Raw genomic sequence first — 27231 nt, 5'->3', positions numbered from 1 at the left:
CAATCGCAGGGTTAGGGGGCTGGATTACAACTTGGATTCCTCTGTTATGCAGCCTACAGCATCATGCACATGGGTATGTTTTAATCAGAAGCATTCATAAAAATCATGGGGCCCCATAGCAAAAGTCCTATTGGGAGCCCCACAAACAAAGACATTTAAGGTACATGGGTGTAATCACATAAAGGCATACCTCCCAACTTACTTTTGCTTCTGATGAGGCCCTTTTGTCTTTCCACCAACTACAATACCCCTTTCAAGGGCCCCATTAAGGCCCCTTTACACACTGCAACATCGCTAGCGATATCGGTGTAACGTCACCGATTTTGTGACGTAATAGCGACCTCCCCAGTGACATTGCAGTGTGTGAAACGCATCAGTGACCTGGCCTCCGCTGTGAGGTCGCTGATCGCTACAAATCTTTCAGGTACATTTTTTGGTCCTTTGTTTCCCGCTGCGCAGCATGCATCAGTGTGTTTGACACCGTTACAACGACATTGTTAGCAACTTAGAACCCAGCGTTCCCATTTCAAATAGCTGCTGTGACACGTCCCCAACGACTAGCGAGGTCGTTCTGTAGGTCCATATCGCTGCTGCATCATTGGCCAGATCTGCCTGATTGACAGCTCACGAGCGACTGTTTAGAGACTTTCCAGCGATACCAGCCAGGTCGGGATCGCTGGTGGGATCGCTAGAAAGTCTCAATGTTTAAAGGGGCCTTTAGGTATGATGGTGTGACGCCCTGGACCCCAGGGGTCACAGGTTATTACACTCACCGCACACCCCCACACTAGAAAGGTACCACCAGTCAACCACAAAGACCTGATTGCCTCCCTCAGAGTCAGACAGACACACCAGGTGGGCGGAGTCAGGCGGAAAGACATGCCCCCGAGGAGTCTTCTGGCCTGAGGCAGGAACACAGTGCACAGACAGTTCAGTTTAGTACAGCAGAGTGGAGAGTAGTGGAGTACGGTTCTGTGTGGGGCCTGGGTTGGAGCCTAGGATCCCCCCAAACAGTCAGGCAGGCAGACGGCAGTGGCCGCCTGCTGCAGGAGACCGGGAATTCGACTGGTGGAACCGTGAGGGACCGGGACAGGGTAGCGGCCCGCCGGAACAGAACCGGGGAGCCAACAAGATACCGGAGCACCAGGCAGGGTACTCAGACCCCGAACTAGGCTATACGCCACCACCACAGTCGAATTAACTGATTGTCGTCTGGACCTCAGGGGTTCATTCCCACCAAAGTCCCGATTGAAGGCAACAGCCCAACCCGTCCGGATAAGAGCCACCGCCAGAGGCCAGAGATCCAAGGGCCAGCGTTTGCGGGCAAAAGGGGCTCCTATGACACATACACGCCGGGGAGCGGACTACCAGTGTCCAGGCACAGTGGTCACACTACAAAAACAGGTGCAGGAGAAAGGCGGACATTGCCAATCTGACTAGGAAGCTGCAGCCGGCTGCGGGCCCCGTCCATCCCTCCGTTTGGTTTACCAGTGACTCTGTGTGGTTTAATCGTGAGTACACTAGTGCCATCCGGCACCGCACCGCAGCCCTGCGCCCTGCACCCCGGCTCTCGCACAACCAGGCCCCGGAACCAACATCCCCCTACCCACGGAGGGGTCAACACCTAGCTGTGCCACTACACCGCTCCCGGGAGTCCCCATACCTTCCCCATACCATACCTTTGGCGTTACGAACAATCACCCCAAAACCAAAGACCCGCATTCCCCCTGCGCGTAGCGCCAACCCCCCTTGCAGAGCGACGTGACCCCCGGGTCCGTGAGAGGCTCGAGCCACCGCCCGCAGTACGAGCATGGATCTGAGCGGCTCGGGGGCCGCAGCCGAGGCCGCGGGGCGGTACAATGGCAACAAAAAAACCCAACAAACACAGCATGATCTCTCACAGTGAATACCTCCAGACACACAATAAGTATGATGCCCTCACAGTGCTCCCAGTAGAGTGTATATGACCCCTTCCAGCTGTATTCCACAAAAGAGGTTGGTTTCTAGCGCAGCATTGAACCTGATTCTTTTTTTTATCCTTATTACTCACAGTGCTCCCAACACAGTATGATGACCCCAGAATATATCACCCACACACAGTACAAACCCATTCACAGAATGTCCCCATAAAAGTTGTCTCTTTTTTTTTTTTAAAATTCACTCTTCTCTTCCCCACTATTCCAGCCTCTGCAGCATGTGGTCTGAAGCTCTGCACAGTGGGTGCAATGTAGTGACATAATGACGCCCATCCCGTTGAGACGTTAGAGCTCAGACACACAAGGAGAATGATGGGACAGAGCTGACACTTCCCTGATCCAAAAATGAGTTTCAACTGTAACTGCATCCAGGATGCCAAATACTTTGAAATTATATTGTTTGGATGGCATGGTCTGCTACTATTGGCAATAAACCACTGGTTTCAGCTACTTCCCCACAATCCCCACTTCCCCACTTGCGTTTTGCACGAATCATTAACACTAGAAGACCCAGAAATTTCAAGCTCTCTGGGTTCCAAAGGTAGAAATGTTAAATAACCCCTCTCTGGGACTTCTAGTGTTAAACAAGGTCTGACTGTGTGGAGATACAAATTCAAGTGGTAACACCTAGTCATCAATGTCTGCTATCTTTGTTCCCTAAATGGCATGTGGAAGAAGGTGCTCTGGTCAGATGAGCCCAAAGTAGAACTTTTTGGACTGAATGTAAAACTCTGTGTGGCTGAAAACTAAAAGCCACTTTACACACAGAGATAAATCTTTGGCAGATCTGTGGTTGCAGTGAAATCATGGACATATTGTTCCATTTGTACACAGCCACAAACCTGGCACTGATTGTCCACAATTTCACTGCAGCCACAGATCTACCACAGATCTGCCACAGATTTATCTCTGTGTGTAAAGTGGCCTTAAGGCTGAGTTAATATGTCCAGCAATCATCAGTTAGAATGGATCCTGCAGAGATCAGTTTGCAAAAAAGTTCTACAAACTCGTAGTTAAATACAGTAAGTGATGTCTGATGGATCAGTTTATTTAATGTGTGAGTCTATGGAGGACGGATCCATTAACAGATTGCTTTTTGGCCCTTCGTTTTACATGCATTTGTAACGGATCAGTTTTTCTTTCCATTACAAATGAAAGATAAATAGCAATCCATTAACAGATCCGTCCTCCATAGACTCCCGGATCTGCCAGAAATCATTTTGACAACAGATCTCTGCTGGATACGTTCTAAAGGATGATTACTGGACATTTGAACTCAGGCTAACACTGTACAGCAATCCAAAAACACTAAACAGCCCTTTAAAACAGAATTTTTATTATTTTCAATAAAAATACATAAAAAATTACACAAACCTGTGTGAATACAATAACAAATCAAGTATGCAATGATATAGTCAGAGGGGAGGGACCCAGGGCAAGATTCCCTAGTTCATCCCTTGCTAGTTGTGGAGGCTGGCACCCTAAATAATACGAGATGGCGCCCTCGGTCAACGAATGCTGACCCTCTATAACCCTACACTGAACAAGCTAAATTGGGCTTCTAGAATGCTATTGTGAAAGGGGGGAAAACGCGTCAGGTCCTAGCTATAAGCTAAGTGTCATTCTGTACAAAGGGCAAGTGAGATGCAGTACGGCGTATTCCCCACTAGGTGGCAGCAGAGTAGCGAAGGAGAGTCAAAGTAACACTGTAACAGAAAGACAGCTGAAGTACAGCTGAGTAACTTTAGCATGTAGTTAACAGGCGAACCACCAGGGGACAATAGAGTAGTCAAACAGTCAAGGTCTAGCCAGGAAGTCAAGTCACAGCAAAGGGAGGATAAAAATCAAGTCAGAAAACAGAACAGAGTCGGGAGATCAGGTATGCTGAGGGAAATACAAACAACAGAGACGAACGGGGGAGAGTACAGGTCAGGGCACGGTAAAAAGGAGTCAGATGAAAAAGGAATTCTCACCAGAGCAAGTCACAGGCTGCAGAGCAAAACTATAACCAGCACAGGAATGCAGGTTCAGAGACCATATATAGTGTCTCCTGAAACCAGAAAGAGGCTGATGGGAGTTAACCCCTGACATGACCAGGTCTGTGAAACTCTGGAGTGGAGAATACCGGTCCTGGATCATGACACTAAGTATGTGCCACTGGGCACATTTTTGCATGTTTAATTTAGCCTTGTTATTGCACATTGATAGGTTCTGGCAAGAGCCAAGCATTTGCTGTTGAGCATATTGTTTATATATGTATAGCCTGATTTATTCATGTTTATTATTACACATTGTGGATGTATTGTGTCAGCAGATTGAACGAATAATTGACTAACCTTAGCCCTGAGGAGGCCTCTTGTTTTATATGGATGGTTTATCATATGTGACTAGAGTGTTCTATGTTTAGATACAGCTATTGTAGCAAACTAATTGGTCATCATCTTCACTCCCGTTTTAGGATTAATATGTATTGTGGGGTTTGGTGATCTTAATATCTTCTGTGGAAGCCTTAAGCCCACTTTACACGTTGCAATTAGTTGTACAATCGCATTTGCGATGTGACACGCCCAGGTTGCATACGGGATCTATGAGATTTCACGTTGGTCGTTCATTTGCTGTCACACGTGCGTTAGTAGTCTATGTTAAATTGGTCAATTTTGTGTGCGATCCTTTAGATCATGTGTTCTGTGACGTATGCATTGAGCACCTTTTTTTTTTTTTTAATTATTGACTTGCCAAGCGTGTGTAATGTGTAGGGATGCGTTTTTACTATGTCATCTGCCATTCAGCTCTGCTACATGACCGCTGACAGCAGACACAGACAGCCATGTAGCAGAGCTGAATGGCAGATGACAGCAGACACAGACAGAGCCGCACTGTCAGAATGAACTCGGGTGAACTTCACCCGACTTCATTGTGATGCTGCGGCTCTGTCTGTGTCGCGTCCTGATTAGCGGTCACTGGTGAAGGACTCACCGGTGACCGCTAAACTCCTGAGTAACTGAATTGAGCAGCCCTCTCTCATATACTCACAAATCCCCGATCCCCAGCGCTGCACGGCATTCACACTGCTCCGGCGGCTTTTACTGTTTTGAAAAAGCCGGCCGCCCATTAAACAATTTCGTATTCCCTGCTTTCCCCGCCCACCGGCACCTATGATTGGTTGCAGTGAGACACGCCCCCACTCTGAGTGACAGGTGTCACACTGCACCCAATCACAGCAGCCGGTGGGCGTGTCTATACTGTGTAGTGAAATAAATAATTAAATAATTAAAAAAAACGGCGTGCGGTTCCCCCCATTTTTAAAACCAGCCAGATAAAGCCATACGGCTGAAGGCTGGTATTCTCAGGATGGGGAGCTCCACGTTATGGGGAGCCCCCCACCCTAACAATATCAGCCAACAGCCGCCCAGAATTGCCGCATACATTATATGCGACAGTTCTGGGACTGTATCCGGCTCTTCCCGATTTACCCTGGTGCGTTGGCAAATCAGGGTAATAAGGAGTTATTGGCAGCCCATAGCTGCCAATAAGTCCTAGATTAATCATGTCAGGCGTCTATGAGACACCCTCCATGATTAATCTGTAAGTTACAGTAAATAAACACACACACCCGAAAAAATCCTTTATTAGAAATAAAAACACACACATATACCCTGGTTCACCACTTTAATCAGCCCCAAAAAGCCCTCCTTGTCCGGCGTAATCCAGGATGATCCAGCGTCGCTTCCACCGCAGCTGCATGGAGGTGACCGGAGCCGCAGCAGACACAGCCGCTCCGGTCACCTCCACGCAGGTAATGAAGACAGCCGCGCGATCAGCTGCTGTCACTGAGGTTACCCGCGGCCACCGCTGCATCCACCGGTGGCCGCGGGTAACCTCAGTGACAGCAGCTGATCGCACGGCTGTCTTCATTTGCTGTGTGGAGGTGACCTGAGCGGCTGTGTCTGCTGCGGCTCCGGTCACCTCCATGCAGCAGTGCTGGAAGCGACGCTGGATCATCCTGGATTACGCCGGACAAGGAGGGCTTTTTGGGGCTGATTAAAGTGGTGAACCAGGGTATATGTGTGTGTTTTTATTTCTAATAAAGGATTTTTTCGGGTGTGTGTGTTTATTTACTGTAACTTACAGATTAATCATGGAGGGTGTCTCATAGACGCCTGACATGATTAATCTAGGACTTATTGGCAGCTATGGGCTGCCAATAACTCCTTATTACCCCGATTTGCCAACGCACCAGGGTAAATCGGGAAGAGCCGGATACAGTCCCAGAACTGTCGCATATAATGTATGCGGCAATTCTGGGCGGCTGTTGGCTGATATTGTTAGGGTGGGGGGCTCCCCATAACGTGGAGCTCCCCATCCTGAGAATACCAGCCTTCAGCCGTATGGCTTTATCTGGCTGTTATTAAAATTGGGGGGAACCGCACGCCGTTTTTTTTAATTATTTAATTATTTATTTCACTACACAGTATAGACACGCCCACCGGCTGCTGTGATTGGGTGCAGTGTGACACCTGTCACTCAGAGTGGGGGCGTGTCTCACTGTAACCAATCATAGGCGCTGGTGGGCGGGGAAAGCAGGGAATACGAAATTGTTTAATGGGCGGCCGGCTTTTTCAAAACAGTAAAAGCCGCCGGAGCAGTGAGAAAGCCGTGCAGCGCCGGGGATCGGTGAGTATATGAGAGAGGGGGATAGACTGACATGGACTGAGAGTGAGGGACATAGATAGTGACGGACTGACAGAGATTAGTGCATGACAGACATTGTGAGGCGCTTCAGAACGCAGCTTTTCAGCTGCGCTCTGAAGCAGACCTTTTTTAAGCTGCGGTGCAGAGCGCACACCTGCGCACATAGCATCAGACAACAAAATCGTATGAGGGATGTCACACGTTACAATTGACTAGGTTCGTGCAACAAAACGCTCAATTCTAGAGAATGATACGATGTGTTTGCGATCAACGGTTTTGCGTTCAATCCTGATCGCATGTAGCTGTCACACGCAGATACCTCACAAACGATGCCGGATGTGCGTCACTTACAACTTGACCCCAACGACGGATTGTGAGATATATTGAAGCGTGTGTAGCGGGCTTTAGTTTCTGATATACTAATAAATACCCCCATTCTGCCCAGTAATGATTCTATCTTTTGGACTGTGGGGAATGTTCTGCTAATCATCTGACCACCCATATATATATTATTTGTAGATACATTTCACTATGTGTTTTTCTCCCCACATTGAGTATAGCAGCACAATTTACCTTGTTCAGTATAGGGTTATAGAGGGTCAGCCTTTATTAAGCGGGGGCGCCATATCATATTATTTAGGGTGCCTACCTCCGCGGCTACAAAGGAATAAATTAGGGAATCTTGCCCTGGGTCCCTCCCCTCTGACTATATAATTGTGTACTTGTTTTGTTGTCGTATTTACACGGGTATTTGTAATAATTTTTCATGTATTTTAATTGAAAATAATAAAAATTCTGTTTTAAAGGGATCTTTAGTGTTTTTGGTTCAATTTGACTCCCTTATTTATTTTGATTGTTCTAACACTGCACATCACCCTGAAAACATCATCCCCATCATCACACATGGTGGTGGCAGCATCATGTTGTGAGGCTTTTCTTCAGCAGGAACAGGAAAGCTGGTCAGAGTTGATGGGAAGATGGATGGAAATAAATACGAGGCAATCCTTAAGGAAAACCTGTTAGATGCTGTAAAATACTTCAGACTGGGGCATAGGTTCACCTCCAAGCAGGACAACTACCTAGAACATACTGCCAGAGCTACAATAGGATGTTTTAGATTAAAAGAAAATGTATGTGTTTTGAATGGCCTATTGGAGTGTTTCTGTGTCGCCCTGGACTAGCCAGGTTGTCACAGATAGACCCCCGCACAACACCTGTCCCCCAAAAAGGTGTCATCAGCCAACCATTAAAACCTAGTCACCTCCCTCAGTGCTTGATGAACACACCAGGGGGTGGAGCAAGGCAGTTGGCCACGCCCACCGAGGAGTTCAGAGGGCCTGAGGCAGGAAACAGTAGTGCAGATTAGTTTGAGTAGTGAGTGAGGAGTGAAGGAGTCTGAGAGGTGCTGGGGTTGGAGCCCGGGCACCTTTGGCTAGGAGGCAAACGGTGGCCTTAGCCTGCAGGAGCCGGGAAGACGGCTCGATGGAACCGTGGTGGACCAAGACAGGGTAGTGGCCCGCCGGTACCAACCCGGGGAACCGACTCGGAAAGCAGAGCACACAGGGGGTACTCAGACCCTGAAACGAGGTCCAGAATCCACTGGACTGAGTTAATTAACTGATTGCAGTCTGGACTATAGGTCCTTTCCCACCCAAGTCCTGACTGAAGACAACAGCCCACAGAGGGGGATAGAAAGCCACCGCACAGGAAGAGAGATCCCACGGGCCAGCGTCTGCGGGCAAAAGGGCTCTCCCGACAAGCACAAAGCCGGGGAGCGGACTCCCGTCACTGAAGCGCAGGCAGTCCACATATACACAACACGGTGCAGGAGAAAGGCCAAGACCACCGAACTGGGTGGGGGACTAGATGCAGCCGGCTGCGGGCACCGACCATCATCAACTTGGTTTACCAGAGACTTGTGTGTGTCAATAACAGTGAGTACAACAGTGCCATCCGGCCACGCACTGCCCTGCACCGCCCAGCTACCCCCAACGGGTCCCGGGGCCACTATCCCTGCCCACGGAGGGGTTAACAACTTGCTGCATAAACATCTCCCCTGGGTGCCCCGTAACTGCAGCGGTGGTGTCTACCTTCACCACATCCCGTGGGTGGCGTCACGAACTCAAGCGCGGCTCCGGCCATGCACCTACCTAACCCCCACCAAAAGCGCCAGCATCCCCTTTCAGAGAGAAGTGACCCCGGGTCCGGAGGCACTCGAGCCACCCACTAACGAGCCCGGATCCGAGCAGCTTGTCTGCAGCCAAGCGCGGGGCGGTACATTTCTAATATTCTTTTCCTGTCGCACTTCTGGTTTTGGCAAAAAATACTGACGTAAAAAACTCACCAAATACTCAACGCTTGCATGAGGCCTAAAAAAGGTGTTTTAAGTTTCTATGCCAAACTAAGCCAATATTTTGGAGCTTGTTTCTTAGTAAATCTCTGTATCTCTGTGAGATATTGGACGTTCGGGGGGCTCAAATGTCTTAATAAACAATGAAAGCTAAAGATCTATTAACTGTATGCTTTTCACTAATAAACATGGGATGGTGGTTGGCATCCCTTCACTTTCTCTTACATCTCACCATGACGTAATTATATCAGTTTACATAATCTAATCTCTCGATTCTCTAAAGCCCAGGGGACGTCTTTTTAAATAAAACTCGAACTTCTATTGGTCCCAAGTACAAAAAAGCAGTATATCGGGAATACACAGACAAGACCTTCACGGTACAAAAGGAAAGAACTGGAGACCAAGAGCATTTGGCTATCCTAGGTAAGTAATATGCCTTTGGTGTTCATACAAACATTTCTACGCTGTTCATACTATAATAAAATCTGGATAAACCAATACTGATGATAAACTCTGTCACAATGGATGCAGAAACACATCTCTATAAATGTTTAGGCAGTGACCAAGTGACTTGTGTCTAATAGTAAATCAATCCTACCAGCTGGCACAGATTGGGGGGTCCTATACCTATAGGATGAGGAAAAGGTGTGAGCATCTACAGCGTGAAGTTCCCTTGTTTACCTGTAATACCTAATGAGTAACACTGATATTAGAAAGAGGGTGCAGGACCCTCATCTAACAGCTATGAAGCAGAGCTGTGGAGGACCTAATATATCCTTGCATTAGACAATACAACCCTTGGTTGTAATGGGAACTGCGTAGCATTTGTTTTTTCTTTATGGTGGCCTTGCAAGAAAACTGGACACTTCCAAGTTCTCCCACAGATTGCAACTGATTGCTAAAGGTCTCAGCAGCAGAACACTTCATTATCAGCATATACAGGCACCTTCATTGTAGAGAAATGCTAAAGTATAAAGAAGTGTGGAAGATACTGGGATGTATATGGTTAAAAACTGTGTGATGACAATGTCTATAAGTGTAAGCGCCGCTTTACACGCTACGACATTGCTAGCATTTGCTGGCGATGTTGAACGCAATAGCACCCGCCCCCGTCGTACGGCCGATATGTGGTGACCGCTGCCGTAGCGAACATTATCGCTACGGCAGCGTCACATGCACATACCTGTTCAGTGACGTCACTGTGACCACCGAACAAACCCTCCCTCAAGGGGGAGGTGTGTTCGGCGTCACCGCGACGTCACCACAACGTCACTAAGCGGCCGGCCAATAAAGCGGAGGTGCGGAGATGAGCGGGACGCAACATCCCACCCACCTTCTTCCTTCCTCATTGCCGGCGGACGCAGGTAAGGTGAGGTTCCTCATTCCTGTGGTGTCACACATAGCGATGTGTGCTGCCGCAGGAACGACGAACAACATCGTACCTGCAGCAGCAACGATAATTGGGAATGGACCCCCATGTCCCCGATTAGCGATTTTGAATGTTTTTGCAACGATTCAAAATCGCTCATATGTGTCACACGCAACGACATCGCTAACGCGGCCGGATGTGCGTCACAAATTCCGTGACCCCAACGACATCGCTTTAGCGATGTCGTAGCGTGTAAAGCGGCCCTTGGTCAGTTTTCACATACCCATGTGTGGCGGTCTGTGATACATGGAGCAGACATGGTTCTCCTGACCTGAACTGAACAGCCCCAGACCAAAACACACAGATACATGAATCTGACCTAGACTGAATACAACAAATAGCCACTAATCTATAGTTTATTATACCATAATATAAATATATATATATATATATATATATATATATATATATATATATATATATATATACTGTATGTATACTAACAAAGCATGCAGTCAAATACCAACAAGTTCTACATGTCGATCCTTCATTTAACAGGTCCAATACTAAAAGCAAACATGGGAGATAGCATTAAAATTATGTTTAAAAACAATGCAAGTAGACCGTATTCAATATATGCACATGGCGTGAAACTGGAAAATAATGAAGTAAAGGCGACAGAACCTGGTAAGATTATTCGTCACAATAGATGGATGGATGGACAGATTGCGTGATAAAAAAAATGCAGAGTCCTACCATTTCTTCTCTATTTTTTCTCAGCTCCCAATATGATTATGGTCACTGGGACCCATTGTGGATTTTCTCTGAAGTGATAGTTGAGGAATATGATTGAATGGTTTGCACAAAGAATATGTCTCATTTATATATTTTTTTAAAAGGTTTTATGCAGGAAATCAGTGGGATTAGGGCTGTTTATAACCTCAACAATTACTAAAAAGCCACTGTGCAGCACATTGAACAAAGCAGTGTATGAGCTCAATAGAAAGTGCCCATACCCCACCTTGTCCACAGGCACGTAGATCTTCTATTGAGCTCATGGGCACCCAGGCAGAAACTAAGCAAACCATGAGTCTCATGATCCCAGACACCACTAACCTGCTACATGTTAGGTAGTGAAAAAAATAAATAAATGACAGGTACTCTTTAAAGGGTGCGCCTCATGAAGATAGTGCCTGTCCATATGTCCTATTGAACTCCTATGGAAAAACTACTGCAGAGATACAGTCAGGGCCAGAAATATTTGGACAGTGACACCATTTTTGTTATTTTAGCTGTTTACAAAAACATGTTCAGAAATACAATTATATATATAATATGGGCTGAAAGTGCACACTCCCAGCTGCAATATGAGAGTTTTCACATCCAAATCGGAGAAAGGGTTTAGGAATCATAGCTCTGTAATGCATAGCCTCCTCTTTTTCAAGGGACCAAAAGTAATTGGACAAGGGACTCTAAGGGCTGCAATTAACTCTGAAGGCGTCTCCCTCGTTAACCTGTAATCAATGAAGTAGTTAAAAGGTCTGGGGTTGATTACAGGTGTGTGGTTTTGCATTTGGAAGCTGTTGCTGTGACCAGACAACATGCGGTCTAAGGAACTCTCAATTGAGGTGAAGCAGAACATCCTGAGGCTAAAAAAAAAGAAAAAATCCATCAGAGAGATAGTAGACATGCTTGGAGTAGCAAAATCAACAGTCGAGTACATTCTGAGAAAAAAAGGAATTGACTGGTGAGCTTGGGAACTCAAAAAGGCCTGGGCGTCCACGGATGACAACAGTGGTGGATGATCGCCGCATACTTTCTTTGGTGAAGAAGAACCCGTCCACAACATCAACTGAAGTCCAGAACACTCTCAGTAAAGTAGGTGTATCTGTCTCTAAGTCAACAGTAAAGAGAAGACTCCATGAAAGTAAATACAAAGGGTTCACATCTAGATGCAAACCATTCATCAATTCCAAAAATAGACAGGCCAGAGTTAAATTTGCTGAAAAACACCTCATGAAGCCAGCTCAGTTCTGGAAAAGTATTCTATGGACAGATGAGACAAAGATCAACCTGTACCAGTGTAATACTATTGTATGTTCTGAGGATTTCGATAGCGTTAGGGCAATGACAACCAGAGACGAGTTCTTGGTACAAATATGTTTATAACAGGTAACCACGATAGGTACACAACGGAACAAACACAGTAGAACAATAATACACGAAATACCTTCCCGAAACGGAGCGAAGGGAATTCCCGGGGCCACGCACCGGACTCCCCCAGGGAGACCACCAAGAGCGAACCCCTATACAGGGACTGTCTGGCAATCACCCCGGAAGGCCTAAATGCGCAGCAGCTGGGACACAAGGGGCAAGTGGTAAAGTCCAGAAGTGTCCGTACGGGATGATAGTCCAGAGTGGTTACGAACCGGAAGGTACCGGGCAGAAGTGCTGACCGAAGATGGCAGACGGAGTCCGGGCACAGCTTGAAGAAAATGGGGTACGGTCCAGAGACGGTGTCGGTAGTCTTTCAGGAGGATCCAAAGGCAATCAAGAATTAGGAGCAGCAAAGCAGGAGCACACAGCAAGCAGTATACTCAGGCAGTGGACTAGGCTTAGAGGCGGCCTTTTAAGCAGCTGGACAGGAAGTAGGGCAACAGAACAGTAAACTCCATCTTAACCGAGGGCAAGCTCTTTCAAAAGAGAACTGGAAATCCCGGAAACCTGACATTACTCCCCCCCCAGAAACGGCCTCAGGACGGATTAGGGCCTGGCTTGTCCGGGTACCGCCAATGAAACTGAGCAATCTTCCGGGGTGCCCGAATGTTACCCACCGGTTCCCAGGAATCGTCCTCGGGGGCGTACCCCTGCCAACGTACCAGATACTGAAGCCGACGACGATGGAGCCGGGAGTCAATAATGTCCTCAACCACGAACTGCTCCTCGCCGTCAACCATCACAGGCGGAGGAGGAGGCACGACACGACCATGAAATGTATTAGGAGAAACGGGTTTGAGGAGAGAAACATGAAAGACCGGGTGTACCTTTAGATGGTGCGGTAACCGCAGCCGACAGGCCACAGGGCTCACGATCCCGGTGATCCTAAACGGACCGATGAATTTTTGTCCCAGCTTCTGCGAAGGAACACCCAATCTCAGGTTTTTGGTGGATAACCATACAGAGTCCCCTACCTTATACATGGGTGCCGGACTCCGGTGAGTGTCTGCCGACCTCTTGTAACGCTCCTGAGCCGTAGCCACAGTGTCCTTTAGAACCTCCAGATTTTGTCGTAGCTCTGTCAATCTGTCCTCCACCGCAGGCACAGAAACCGCAACCGGTGACCTAGGCAAAACATTCGGATGGTAACCCAAGTTAGCGAAAAAGGGCGTTACCTTAGTGGAGCTGCTCTGAGTGTTGTTATACGAAAACTCCGCCAACGGAAGCATCTTCAACCAATCGTCCTGCAGATGGCTGACATAACATCGAAGGTATTGTTCCAGGGTTTGGTTAGTCCGTTCGGTTTGCCCATTTGTCTGAGGATGGTATGCAGAAGACAAACAGACATCAATCTGGAGTGCCATACAAAACCCCTTCCAGAATCTAGACGTAAACTGCACGCCCCGGTCAGAGATGATCTCGTCTGGTACCCCATGTAATCGGAATACGTTCTGGATAACCAAATCCACTGTCTCTGCGGCTGAGGGAAGACCGGTACACGGAATAAAGTGAGCAGCTTTTGTCAACCGATCCACCACCACTAAAATGGTATTGTGACCGCCTGAGACTGGCAACTCCACAATAAAATCCATTGAGATAGAACCCCAAGGGCGAGATGGAACGGGTAACGGTTGGAGGAGTCCCGTAGGAGCCACACGAGGGACCTTGCACCGGGCACAAACCACACATGAGTGGACATAGTCCTTTACGTCCTTTAAACAGGTAGGCCACCAGAAAAAACGGCTCAGAAATTCCTGCGTCTTCTGTACCCCCCTATGACCGGCCAACACGGAGTCATGAACCAACTTGAGAACCCGAAGTCTTACGGCCTCCGGGACATAAATGCGTCGCTCTCTCAACCACACACCATTCCGAAGAACCAGAGTTACATCATTCGGGGGGGCAGCAAGAAATACGTCACCATCATAGGCCAGCTTGATGTCCTTCCACAAGTCCTGGTCCTGGATTACTCCAACGAAATTGGCATCCGATAACACGGTCTGAGACGGGGTTCCAGGCACTGAGTCCACGGCGTGGATTCGGGACAAGGCATCGGCTTTCCCATTACGTGAACCTGGACGGTATGTAACGATAAAATTGAACTGGTTAAGGAATAGGCTCCAACGGGCTTGCCGTGGAGACAGGCACCTGGCAGATTTAAGAAACTCCAGGTTACGATGATCTGTGAGTACTATCACTTGCTGCGCAGCTCCCTGTAAGTGGTGTCTCCATTCCTTAAAAGCTGAAATAATCGCCAACAATTCCTTGTCCGCAATGTCATAGTTCCTTTCTGCAGGGGACAACCGGCGAGAAAAGAAAGCACACGGATGCAAGAGACTCTTGTCCCCAGTCCTTTGAGAAAGGATTGCCCCTAATGCATAGTCGGAAGCGTCGACTTCCACGATAAAGGGAAGTGCGGGATTCGGATGTACTAATATTGGCGCTGAGGTAAAACATACCTTGAGACGATTGAAAGCTTCCTGGGCCTGGGCGGACCACACAAACTTCTGTCCTTTTTTGGTTAACAGAGTGATGGGACGGACGATCTCTGAAAAGTTACGGATAAAGCGTCGGTAAAAGTTGGCAAAACCGACAAAGCGTTGTACCTCTTTGATGTTTCCCGGTTCCGGCCAGTCTAGAATTGCTTGTATCTTGCCAGACTCCATGTTCAGTCCCTGAGGAGAGATGACATAACCTAAGAATTGTATTTGTGAGCAATGGAATTCGCATTTCTCCAGTTTAATGTACAGGTGGTTATCTCTCAGACGGGTCAGTACGGTCTTGACGTGCTCCTGGTGTTCCTGTAGGGAATCAGAAAAGATCAGGATATCATCCAGATAAATCACCATGAATTGGTCCATTATATCCCTAAAAATATCGTTAACTAGATGTTGGAAAGCCGCGGGAGCGTTACAAAGTCCAAAAGGCATCACTAGGTACTCATAATGTCCATACCGACATCGGAACGCGGTCTTCCACTCGTCTCCCGGACGTATGCGAAGTAGATTATATGCCCCACGGAGATCCAATTTAGTGAATATTTTTGCCTGTTGGACTCTCTCCAATAGCTCAGGAATCAACGGTAACGGATATCGGTTCCGGATGGTTATTTTATTCAGTTCCCGGTAGTCAATACAGGGTCTCAGAGTCCCCTCTTTCTTTTTCACGAAAAAGATGGGTGCCCCTGCTGGTGAGGTAGACGGGCGAATAAATCCCTTAGCTAGACTTTCATCGATGTACTCTTTTAGTGCTTCTAGCTCAGGTGCCGCCAACGGGTAGACATGCCCAAACGGGATCTGCGCCCCTGGGAGTAAGTCTATGGGGCAATCATACGGTCTATGTGGGGGAAGCCGATCGGCTTTTCTTTTGTCGCATATATCAGCGAAGTCATGATAAACCGGGGGTAAAACAGGTACCTGTACAGTGCCCTCCGCATTCGGTGTTACTGGAACCGGTACAGTTGGACTAATGGTCGGACCACTCTGCGGTGGGAAGGATATTTCCTTAGTCTCCCAATCGATGACTGGATTTGTAGACCGTAGCCACGGAATTCCTAGAATAATCGGAAAATGAGGAGAAGAAATCAACATGAAAACAAGAGTCTCCTGCTGACCCGGCTTCATCAGGCATTCTAGGGGTACTGTTTCCCGATCAACTGGTCCAGAAACTAACGGAGATCCGTCTACCGTCTCCATGGTAACCGGTGAGGCTCTTTGCTGAGTCCGGATACCGTGTTTCCTGGCAAAAGAAGAGTCCATGAAATTTCCCCCTGCCCCAGAGTCTATCATTGCCGATGTAGGTATTAGCTGTCCCTCCCACCGGATCTGAATGGGAAGCGAACAATGGGTATATTTCCCTTCTGAGTCCTGCGGTGATGTTGACATTACAGTCAAGGGAAATACCGCATCCAGGTGTCCACTTGCCTCAGAGATATAGGACTCTGCGTCCGTGTTGTCACACTCTGCCATGGCTGCCAATACCTTATTTGGGCGATTTGGACGTCTCGGGCAGTCGATCAAGAAATGGTCCGATTGACCGCAATAGAAACATAAACGCTCACGGAGCCGGTGTTCACGACGTTCGTTGGTCTCTCACTTTTGCAGAGAGTCCACTTGCATAGGAACGTCCTCGGCCTCCCGTGGCGTCCTGGGAGCGGGTTCTCTGGAAGGAAACGCAAGGTTGGTTACTCGGTTTACAGCTGCCCATTTTTCCTGTCTACGTTCCGTCAAGCGGGTATCAATACGCACACAGTGCTGGAGAAACAGTTCAAAATCCCCTGGAGATTCGGAACGGGCTAACTCATCCTTGATGGTACCGGACAAACCTTTTCTGAAAACAGACAATAATGCATTGTTTCCCCAGTCGGTGTCTACCACTAACCTCTTGAACTCAGTGGCGTATTCAACGACAGAACGCTTTCCCTGACGTAAGGAAAGGAGAGCCGATTCAGCGGTAGCACGGCGATTCGGATCATCAAACATTTGCGCCATTGCGGTCAGAAAGTCATCCAGGTGATTTAAACGGATATCCCGATTCTCTATCATAGGATTAGCCCAAGCCAGTGCTCGTGAGGTTAATAACATGATTATACATAACACTTTTGACCGGTCAGAACGGTAATAATCAGCATGTACATCAAAAAACAGTATACATTGGTTGATAAATCCACGAAACTGACTACGATCACCATTGAAATGGAATGGGGGTAACCTAGGCATACCGGCAGCTGATACGGACGTAGTGGGGACGGCTTCCTGAGCCTCCACTCTGACTTGCAAATCCTGAATAGCCGGACCCAGTACCTGGTGATCATGGCCCAGCTGTGCCTCCACATCTCTAAGTTTAGTTTGTACCGCCTCCATCTCCTGCTGCAAGGAGTTAATCATGGAAAAGAGCTGATCTACTCGTGTCTCAGTCATTGCCCCAGCGAAATCCTTTTTATGGCCTGAGTATAATGTAATACTATTGTATGTTCTGAGGATTTCGATAGCGTTAGGGCAATGACAACCAGAGACGAGTTCTTGGTACAAATATGTTTATAACAGGTAACCACGATAGGTACACAACGGAACAAACACAGTAGAACAATAATACACGAAATACCTTCCCGAAACGGAGCGAAGGGAATTCCCGGGGCCACGCACCAGACTCCCCCAGGGAGACCACCAAGAGCGAACCCCTATACAGGGACTGTCTGGCAATCACCCCGGAAGGCCTAAAGGCGCAGCAGCCGGGACACAAGGGGCAAGTGGTAAAGTCCAGAAGTGTCCGTACGGGATGATAGTCCAGAGTGGTTACGAACCGTAAGGTACCGGGCAGAAGTGCTGACCGAAGATGGCAGACGGAGTCCGGGCACAGCTTGAAGAAAACGGGGTACGGTCCAGAGACGGTGTCGGTAGTCTTTCAGGAGGATCCAAAGGCAATCAAGAATTAGGAGCAGCAAAGCAGGAGCACACAGCAAGCAGTATACTCAGGCACTGGACTAGGCTTAGAGGCGGCCTTTTAAGCAGCTGGACAGGAAGTAGGGCAACAGAACAGTAAACTCCATCTTAACCGAGGGCAAGCTCTTTCAAAAGAGAACTGGAAATCCCGGAAACCTGACAACCAGAATGATGGGAAGAAAAAAGTTTGGAGAAGAAAGGGAACGGCACATGATCCAAGGCACACCACATCCTCTGTAAAACATGGTGGAGGCAACGTGATGGCATGGGCATGCATGGCTTTCAATGGCACTTGGTCACTTGTGTTTATTGATGACATAACAGCAGACAAGAGTAGCCGGATGAATTCTAAAGTGTACCGGGATATACTTTCAGTCCAGATTCAGCCAAATGCCGCAAAGTTGATCGAACGGCGCTTCATAGTACAGATGGACAATGACCCCAAGCATACAGCCAAAGCTACCCAGGAGTTCATGAGTGCAAAAAAGTGGAACATTCTGCAATGGCCCAGTCAATCGCCAGATCTTAACCCAATTGAGCATGCATTTCACTTGCTCAAATCCAGACTTCAGACGGAAAGACCCACAAACAAGCAAGACCTGAAGGCTGCGGCTGTAAAGGCCTGGCAAAGCATTAAGAAGGAGGAAACCCAGCGTTTGGTGATGTCCATGGGTTCCAGACTTAAGGCAGTGATTGCCTCCAAAGGATTCGCAACAAAATATTGAAAATAAAAATATTTTGTTTGGGTTTGGTTTATTTGTCCAATTACTTTTGACCTCCTAAAATGTGGAGTGTTTGTAAAGAAATGTGTACAATTCCTACAATTTCTATCAGATATTTTTGTTCAAACCTTCAAATTAAACGTTACAATCTGCACTTGAATTCTGTTGTAGAGGTTTCATTTCAAATCCAATGTGGTGGCATGCAGAGCCCAACTCGCGAAAATTGTGTCACTGTCCAAATATTTCTGGACCTAACTGTATCTATTGGCTGGCCGTGGCTTCTCCAGGTACAGTCAACTACTGGAGCTGGAAGCAGGGTATATACCAGCCCTCAGAAAGAGATTAGAGGAATCATAGAATAAAAGAATGATAGAGTTGGAAGGACCTAATGGGTCATCGGGTCCAACCCCCTGCGAGTGCAGGCTTTCCTAAATCATCCCAGCTATATGTTTAAAAGTTTCCGCTTGAAGATTTCCATTGAAGAAGAGCTCACCACCTCCCATGGTAGCTTGCTCCACTCTCTGACTGCCCTTACTGTCAGAAAGATTTTCCTAATGTCTAATCTAAAGCTCGTTCCTTTAAAGGGGTTATCCGGCTTAATTTGCTTTTTTTATTATTACCCTATTGGGCTACATTGGGGCAGGTAAGTAGATAGTGAGCACTTACCTGCCCTGCTATCAGCCCATCTCCCCAAGCTAAGAGTGGTAATGTGACCGCTCCTGCTGCGATTTTGCTGCTTCCGGTCATTTCATGTCAACATGGGCAGGACCATGTTGACATGCAAATCTGGAAACAGCATGTTGCCACCCTGCTGGGCGGGTACAGTGCATGAGTCCCCGCCCCCTTCCCTGCACTCTCCCACACATTCCCCGCACCCCGTACTCTGCCCACAACCTCCCCCTGCACTGCTGTGGGGTCCGTGACCTGGGGGAGGGGCCTGGCGGCGGCTGCAGCGGTGTCACCGCCAGCACCAGGCCCCCTGCTCAGGATCGCACTTTCAAATATACCGGCATCACAGATCACAGATGCCGATATATTTGAAAGCGTTGATGAGAGGCTGCGCTGCTTCTCATCACTGCCCGTGCAGTCTGTGTCTGACAGTTCAGGACAGCGGTGACGTCACTACTGTGCTGATATGTCCAGAGCACAGACAGCGGGCGAATGTGCAGGAGTGGCGGGGACCGAGGAGGGGTGAGTATGTATTCCCTACATGTGTTCCCTATGGGGGTGGGGGTGGGGTCAGTGCAGAACGATGGTTGGGGGGTCGGTACAGAGCGCCGTGTGTGTGTGTGTGTGTGTGTGTGTGCGCGCGTGCGGTGCAGAGCCATATGTGTGTGTGGGGGGTGCAGAGCCCTATGTGTGTGTGCGGTGCAGAGCCCAATGTCTTTGTGCGGTGCAGAGCCCTATGTGTGTGTGCGGTGCAGAGCCCTATGTGTGTGTGCGGTGCAGAGCCCTATGTGTGTGTGCGGTGCAGAGCCCTATGTGTGTGCGGTGCAGATCCCTATGTGTGTGCGGTGCAGAGGCCTATGTGTGTGTGCGGTGCAGAGCCCTATGTGTGTGTGCGGTGCAGAGCCCTATGTGTGTGTGCGGTGCAGAGCCATATGTGTGTGTGCTGTGCAGAGCCATATGTGTGTGTGCGGTGCAGAGCCATATGTGTGTGTGTGGTGCAGAGCCCTATGTGTGTGTGCAGTGCAGAGCCATATGTGTGTGTGCGGTGCAGAGTCCGATGTGTGTGTGATGCAGAGCCATACAGTGCCTACAAGTAGTATTCAACCCCCTGCAGATTTAGCAGGTTTACACATTCGGAATGAACTTGGCATTGTGACATTTGGACTGTAGATCAGCCTGGAAGTGTGAAATGCACTGCAGCAAAAAAGAATGTTATTTCTTTTTTTATTTTTTTTTTAAATTGTGAAAAGTTTATTCAGAGTGTCATTTATTATTCAACCCCTCAATCCACCAGAATTCTGTTTGGTTCCCCTAAAGTATTAAGAAGTATTTCAGGCACAAAGAACAATGAGCTTCACATGTTTGGATTAATTATCTCTTTTTCCAGCCTTTTCTGACTAATTAAGACCCTCCTAAATTATATACCAATATAAATGACATAAAGTAGATATTTTAGCAAAAACCAGAGTGTAACTACTTTAAAAATTAGTTACTTCTAATTTTTAAAGTAGTTACACTCTGGTTTTTGCTAATTTAGACCCTCCCCAAACTTGTGAACAGCACTCATACTTGGTCAACATGGGAAAGACAAAGGAGCATTCCAAGGCCATCAGAGACAAAATCGTGGAGGGTCACAAGGCTGGCAAGGGGTACAAAACCCTTTCCAAGGAGTTGGGCCTACCTGTCTCCACTGTTGGGAGCATCATCCGGAAGTGGAAGGCTTATGGAACTACTGTTAGCCTTCCACGGCCTGGACAGCCTTTGAAAGTTTCCACCCGTGCCGAGGCCAGGCTTGTCCGAAGAGTCAAGGTTAACCCAAGGACAACAAGGAATGAGCTCCAGGAAGATCTCATGGCAGTGGGGACATTGGTTTCAGTCAATACCATAAGTAACGTACTCCACCGCAATGGTCTCCGTTCCAGACGAGCCCGTAAGGTACCTTTACTTTCAAAGCGTCATGTCAAGGCTCGTCTACAGTTTGCTCATGATCACTTGGAGGACTCTGAGACAGACTGGTTCAAGGTTCTCTGGTCTGATAAGACCAAGATCGAGATCTTTGGTGCCAACCACACACGTGACGTTTGGAGACTGGATGGCACTGCATACGACCCCAAGAATACCATCCCTACAGTCAAGCATGGTGGTGGCAGCATCATGCTGTGGGGCTGTTTCTCAGCCAAGGGGCCTGGCCATCTGGTCCGCATCCCTGGGAAGATGGATAGCACGACCTACCTGGAGATTTTGGCCAAGAACCTCCGCTCCTCCATCAAGGATCTTAAGATGGGTCGTCATTTCATCTTCCAACAAGACAACGACCCAAAGCACACAGCCAAGAAAACCAAGGCCTGGTTCAAGAGGGAAAAAATCAAGGTGTAGCAGTGGCCTAGTCAGTCTCCTGACCTTAACCCAATTGAAAACTTGTGGAAGGAGCTCAAGATTAAAGTCCACATGAGACAACCAAATAACCTAGATAACTTGGAGAAGATCTGCATGGAGGAGTGGGCCAAGATAACTCCAGAGACCTGTGCCAGCCTGATCAGGTCTTATAAAAGACGATTATTAGCTGTAATTGCAAACAAGGGTTATTCCACAAAATATTAAACCTAGGGGTTTAATAATAATTGACCCACACTTTTATGTTGAAAATTTATTAAAATTTAACTGAACAACATAACTTGTTGGTTTGTAAGATTTATGCATCTGTTAATAAATCCTGCTCTTGTTTGAAGTTTGCAGGCTCTAACTTATTTGCATCTTATCAAACCTGCTAAATCTGCAGGGGGTTGAATACTACTTGTAGGCACTGTATGTGTGTGTGCGGTGCAGAGTCCGATGTGTGTGTGCGGTGCAGAGCCATATGTGTCTGTGGTGTGCAGAGCCCGATGTGGTGTGTGGTGCAGAGCCCGATGTGGGGCTGTTATTTGCAATTCTGTAGTAATAACAGATCAGTGCTGGGGCAGAATACTGACAGGGAATGTACTAAAACAGAGGAAGGGGGTGATCCCAGTGGAGTGAACCCCAGCTCCCTGCCCATATAATATGCGAAGGAATTAGCATATATTCCCCGTGTCTCCTTGGGTATCAAAATTGTGTGGACTTTTATACTGTAAAGTGAATTATTTTTACCCTGACACTTGTGGAATACCTATATATTGAACTCAATTATGGAGATCATTAACGATAAATCACCAATGGATGAATTTTTTAATGTGAATGATCAGAGAAGACTGGACAAAGCAGCTAGGATTTTTTCATGTAATAACATTGCCACTCTTACTGAAGACCAGGTGGAATTGAATAAATTAATGTGGGACTTGGAAAAAATCCTTTCAGCGCGTATTCGCACTTGGTGGGACAAAAAAACTTTGCAAGCATACCTGGATAAACAAATGATACCTCGGGGTCTACGCCTCAAGAAAAGACCCACCACTGATTTCAACCCAGAATTTATTATACAATGGGATCTGATTTTGTCTGAATGTTCCACTAAATTAATACGTCTTATCATTGAACAGGAAGATACTAAACTCAGTGATCTGGAAAAAAAAGTCAGAGATATGGAAGCTTCATTGGCAAAATATTCAAGTTTGGACTCATATAGAACTCTTAAGGAGCAAATTAATGACAATCTTATGAAATTGGAGGATTCTATTACCGTATTCAAAGAAGGAAAGTTTAAACGTGATACCAAGGACTATGAAAGCAATAGGGTGTACAATTGGCACCACTTTAGAAAATTCTATGAACATGGTCCAAAGTCTATTTTGAAAAATAAAAAACATAACTCCAACAAAGTAAACTTTTCATCTACAGAACCTGAATCGACAGATGGTAACACGGACTTTTCTGATATAGATTCTGAACCCCTCTCAACAGGATTACTCACAGCAAGTTGGGCTGCAGTGTGTACATCGCCCTGGCCAAAAACTGATGCTCTAGCAGGATACAGCTAAACCCCCACTAAGTGAAGGCATCACAGGTGCAGGAGAAGCAGATCACACACACACCTTCAGGGAATGGAGGGGAGGTGACTGCTAGATGATAAAACTGCACACAAGTGGCTTGCATAGAGCGCTGTTCACATGCAGATGACACAGTCACAAACCCGCAGCCTATTAGGTAACGCCCTTCTATTAGATCAGGCGGGCTGCCAAGCCGTACTCCACTGTATATCATGCACGGACAGACACTCTACAATGCAAGGCCCAACAGAAAGGGGCCTGGCTGTATCCTGTACAAACAAAAAAATATGAGGTTTTTGTTGGTATTTATGGCCATAAAACGTAAGCCTACACCCTCGTCAAGGGACCTCATGTCTGTAGGTCCCTACACTAAATATAAAAAAAGCAACAATAAGAGGATAATGTCCTCCAAAAATCAAGTATTACTCACAGCAAGTTGGGCTGCAGTGTGTACATCGCCCTGGCCAAAAACTGATGCTCTAGCAGGATACAGCTAAACCCCCACTAAGTGAAGGCATCACAGGTGCAGGAGAAGCAGATCACACACACACCTTCAGGGAATGGAGGGGAGGTGACTGCTAGATGATAAAACTGCACACAAGTGGCTTGCATAGAGCGCTGTTCACATGCAGATGACACAGTCACAAACCCGCAGCCTATTAGGTAACGCCCTTCTATTAGATCAGGCGGGCTGCCAAGCCGTACTCCACTGTATATCATGCACGGACAGACACTCTACAATGCAAGGCCCAACAGAAAGGGGCCTGGCTGTATCCTGTACAAACAAAAAAATATGAGGTTTTTGTTGGTATTTATGGCCATAAAACGTAAGCCTACACCCTCGTCAAGGGACCTCATGTCTGTAGGTCCCTACACTAAATATAAAAAAAGCATCAATAAGAGGATAATGTCCTCCAAAAATCAAGTATTACTCACAGCAAGTTGGGCTGCAGTGTGTACATCGCCCTGGCCAAAAACTGATGCTCTAGCTCTTACGTTTTATGGCCATAAATACCAACAAAAACCTCATATTTTTTTGTTTGTACAGGATACAGCCAGGCCCCTTTCTGTTGGGCCTTGCATTGTAGAGTGTCTGTCCGTGCATGATATACAGTGGAGTACGGCTTGGCAGCCCGCCTGATCTAATAGAAGGGCGTTACCTAATAGGCTGCGGGTTTGTGACTGTGTCATCTGCATGTGAACAGCGCTCTATGCAAGCCACTTGTGTGCAGTTTTATCATCTAGCAGTCACCTCCCCTCCATTCCCAGAAGGTGTGTGTGTGATCTGCTTCTCCTGCACCTGTGATGCCTTCACTTAGTGGGGGTTTAGCTGTATCCTGCTAGAGCAGGGGTGGGGAACCTCCGGCCCGCGGGCCGTATGCGGCCCGCCATGACCTTTTCTGCGGCCCCCGGGCACATTCCACAGTCCACAGAGCTCGGGAGGCAGCAGCGTCTTGCTTGCTGCTGGCCCTTTAAACCCTGTATGGCTTACGTCCTCATGCTAGCGTGAGGACGTACTTTGTGGGTGGAGTAAGCGCTCAACTCGCTCTTTTTCCACAGAAGAGAAGCTACTACCTCAGCGTCCGACAGGTGTGTTTGTGCTCCCATGCCTGTGTGTGCCCCTGCACATCCCCACTGCAGCCTGTGCTCCGTGCAGCGTCTCATCCTCCTCACTCTCCCCCACGGCAGCCTGTGCTCCTCACTCTCCCCCACGGCAGCCTGTCCCCCTGTGGCCTCCCCACGGCAGCCTGTCCCCCTGTGGCCTCCCCACGGCAGCCTGTGCCCCTGTCGCCTCCACACTGCTGCCTATGCCCCTGCGGCCTCCACACTGCTGCCTGTGCCCCCCTGGTATGTCAGAACCCCTAGCAATGTCCTTATATTTCTCCCAGCCCTCCCAAGTGATATATAATCCTCCCCAGTGATATATAATCCTCCCCAGTGATATATAATCCTCCCCAGTGATATATAATCCTCCCCAGTGATATATAATCCTCCCCAGTGATATATAATCCTCCCCAGTGATATATAATCCTCCCCAGTGATATATAATCCTCCCCAGTGATATATAATCCTCCCCAGTGATGTCTAGTCCTCGCAGCCCTCCCCAGTGATGTCTAGTCCTCGCAGCCCTCCCCAGTGATGTCTAGTCCTCGCAGCCCTCCCCAGTGATGTCTAGTCCTCGCAGCCCTCCCCAGTGATGTCTAGTCCTCGCAGCCCTCCCCAGTGATGTCTAGTCCTCCCAGCCCTCCCCAGTGATGTCTAGTCCTCCCAGCCCTCCACAGTGATGTCTAGTCCTCCCAGCCCTCCACAGTGATGTCTAGTCCTCCCAGCCCTCCACAGTGATGTCTAGTCCTCCCAGCCCTCCACAGTGATGTCTAGTCCTCCCAGCCCTCCCCAGTGATGTCTAGTCCTCCCAGCCCTCCCCAGTGATGTCTAGTCCTCCCAGCCCTCCCCAGTGATGTCTAGTCCTCCCAGCCCTCCCCAGTGATGTCTAGTCCTCCCAGCCCTCCCCAGTGATGTCTCGTCCTCCCAGCCCTCCCCAGTGATGTCTAGTCCTCGCAGCCCTCCCCAGTGATGTCTAGTCCTCCCAGCCCTCCCCAGTGATGTCTAGTCCTCCCAGCCCTCCCCAGTGATGTCTAGTCCTCCCAGCCCTCCCCAGTGATGTCTAGTCCTCCCAGCCCTCCACAGTGATGTCTAGTCCTCCCAGCCCTCCACAGTGATGTCTAGTCCTCCCAGCCCTCCACAGTGATGTCTAGTCCTCCCAGCCCTCCCCAGTGATGTCTAGTCCTCGCAGCCCTCCCCAGTGATGTCTAGTCCTCGCAGCCCTCCCCAGTGATGTCTAGTCCTCGCAGCCCTCCCCAGTGATGTCTAGTCCTCGCAGCCCTCCCCAGTGATGTCTAGTCCTCCCAGCCCTCCCCAGTGATGTCTAGTCCTCCCAGCCCTCCCCAGTGATGTCTAGTCCTCCCAGCCCTCCCCAGTGATGTCTAGTCCTCGCAGCCCTCCCCAGTGATGTCTAGTCCTCGCAGCCCTCCCCAGTGATGTCTAGTCCTCGCAGCCCTCCCCAGTGATGTCTAGTCCTCGCAGCCCTCCCCAGTGATGTCTAGTCCTCCCAGCCCTCCCCAGTGATGTCTAGTCCTCCCAGCCCTCCCCAGTGATGTCTAGTCCTCCCAGCCCTCCCCAGTGATGTCTAGTCCTCCCAGCCCTCCCCAGTGATGTCTAGTCCTCCCAGTCCTCCACAGTGATGTCTAGTCCTCCCAGCCCTCCCCAGTGATGTCTAGTCCTCCCAGCCCTCCCCAGTGATGTCTAGTCCTCCTAGCCCTCCCCAGTGATGTCTAGTCCTCCCAGCCCTCCCCAGTGATGTCTAGTCCTCCCAGCCCTCCCCAGTGATGTCTAGTCTTCCCAGCCCTCCCCAGTGATGTCTAGTCCTCCCAGCCCTCCCCAGTGATGTCTAGTCCTCCCAGCCCTCCCCAGTGATGTCTAGTCCTCCACAGTGATGTCTAGTCCTCCCAGCCCTCCACAGTGATGTCTAGTCCTCCCAGCCCTCCCCAGTGATGTCTAGTCCTCCCAGCCCTCCCCAGTGATGTCTAGTCCTCCCAGCCCTCCACAGTGATGTCTAGTCCTCCCAGCCCTCCCCAGTGATGTCTAGTCCTCCTAGCCCTCCCCAGTGATGTCTAGTCCTCCCAGCCCTCCCCAGTGATGTCTAGTCCTCCCAGCAATGTATATTCCTTCCAGCCCTCCCCAGTGATGTATATGCCCTCAGCATCTCCTGTGATGTATATGCCCTCAGCATCTCCTGTGATGTATATGCCCTCAGCATCTCCTGTGATGTATAT

At 48.5% G+C, this 27231-nt stretch overlaps 1 protein-coding gene across 2 annotated transcripts in view; it reads left to right on the top strand.

The window, feature by feature from the left end:
* The window catches only part of CP (ceruloplasmin), a 235614-nt gene that overhangs the window by 157488 nt on the left and 50895 nt on the right, over positions 1 to 27231 (top strand). For both annotated transcript variants that reach the window (XM_075340801.1, XM_075340802.1), the window contains exons 13-14: positions 9302 to 9441; positions 10946 to 11074. In XM_075340801.1, coding sequence (XP_075196916.1) covers positions 9302 to 9441; positions 10946 to 11074 — 269 coding nt within the window. The remainder of the gene's footprint in view (positions 1 to 9301; positions 9442 to 10945; positions 11075 to 27231) is intronic.

This window comes from Anomaloglossus baeobatrachus, chromosome 3 (assembly GCF_048569485.1).
Source record: "Anomaloglossus baeobatrachus isolate aAnoBae1 chromosome 3, aAnoBae1.hap1, whole genome shotgun sequence".
Classification (NCBI taxonomy): Eukaryota; Metazoa; Chordata; class Amphibia; order Anura; family Aromobatidae; genus Anomaloglossus; species Anomaloglossus baeobatrachus.
Note: the sequence above shows the minus strand (reverse complement) of the source record. Positions and strands in the feature narration are given on the sequence as shown.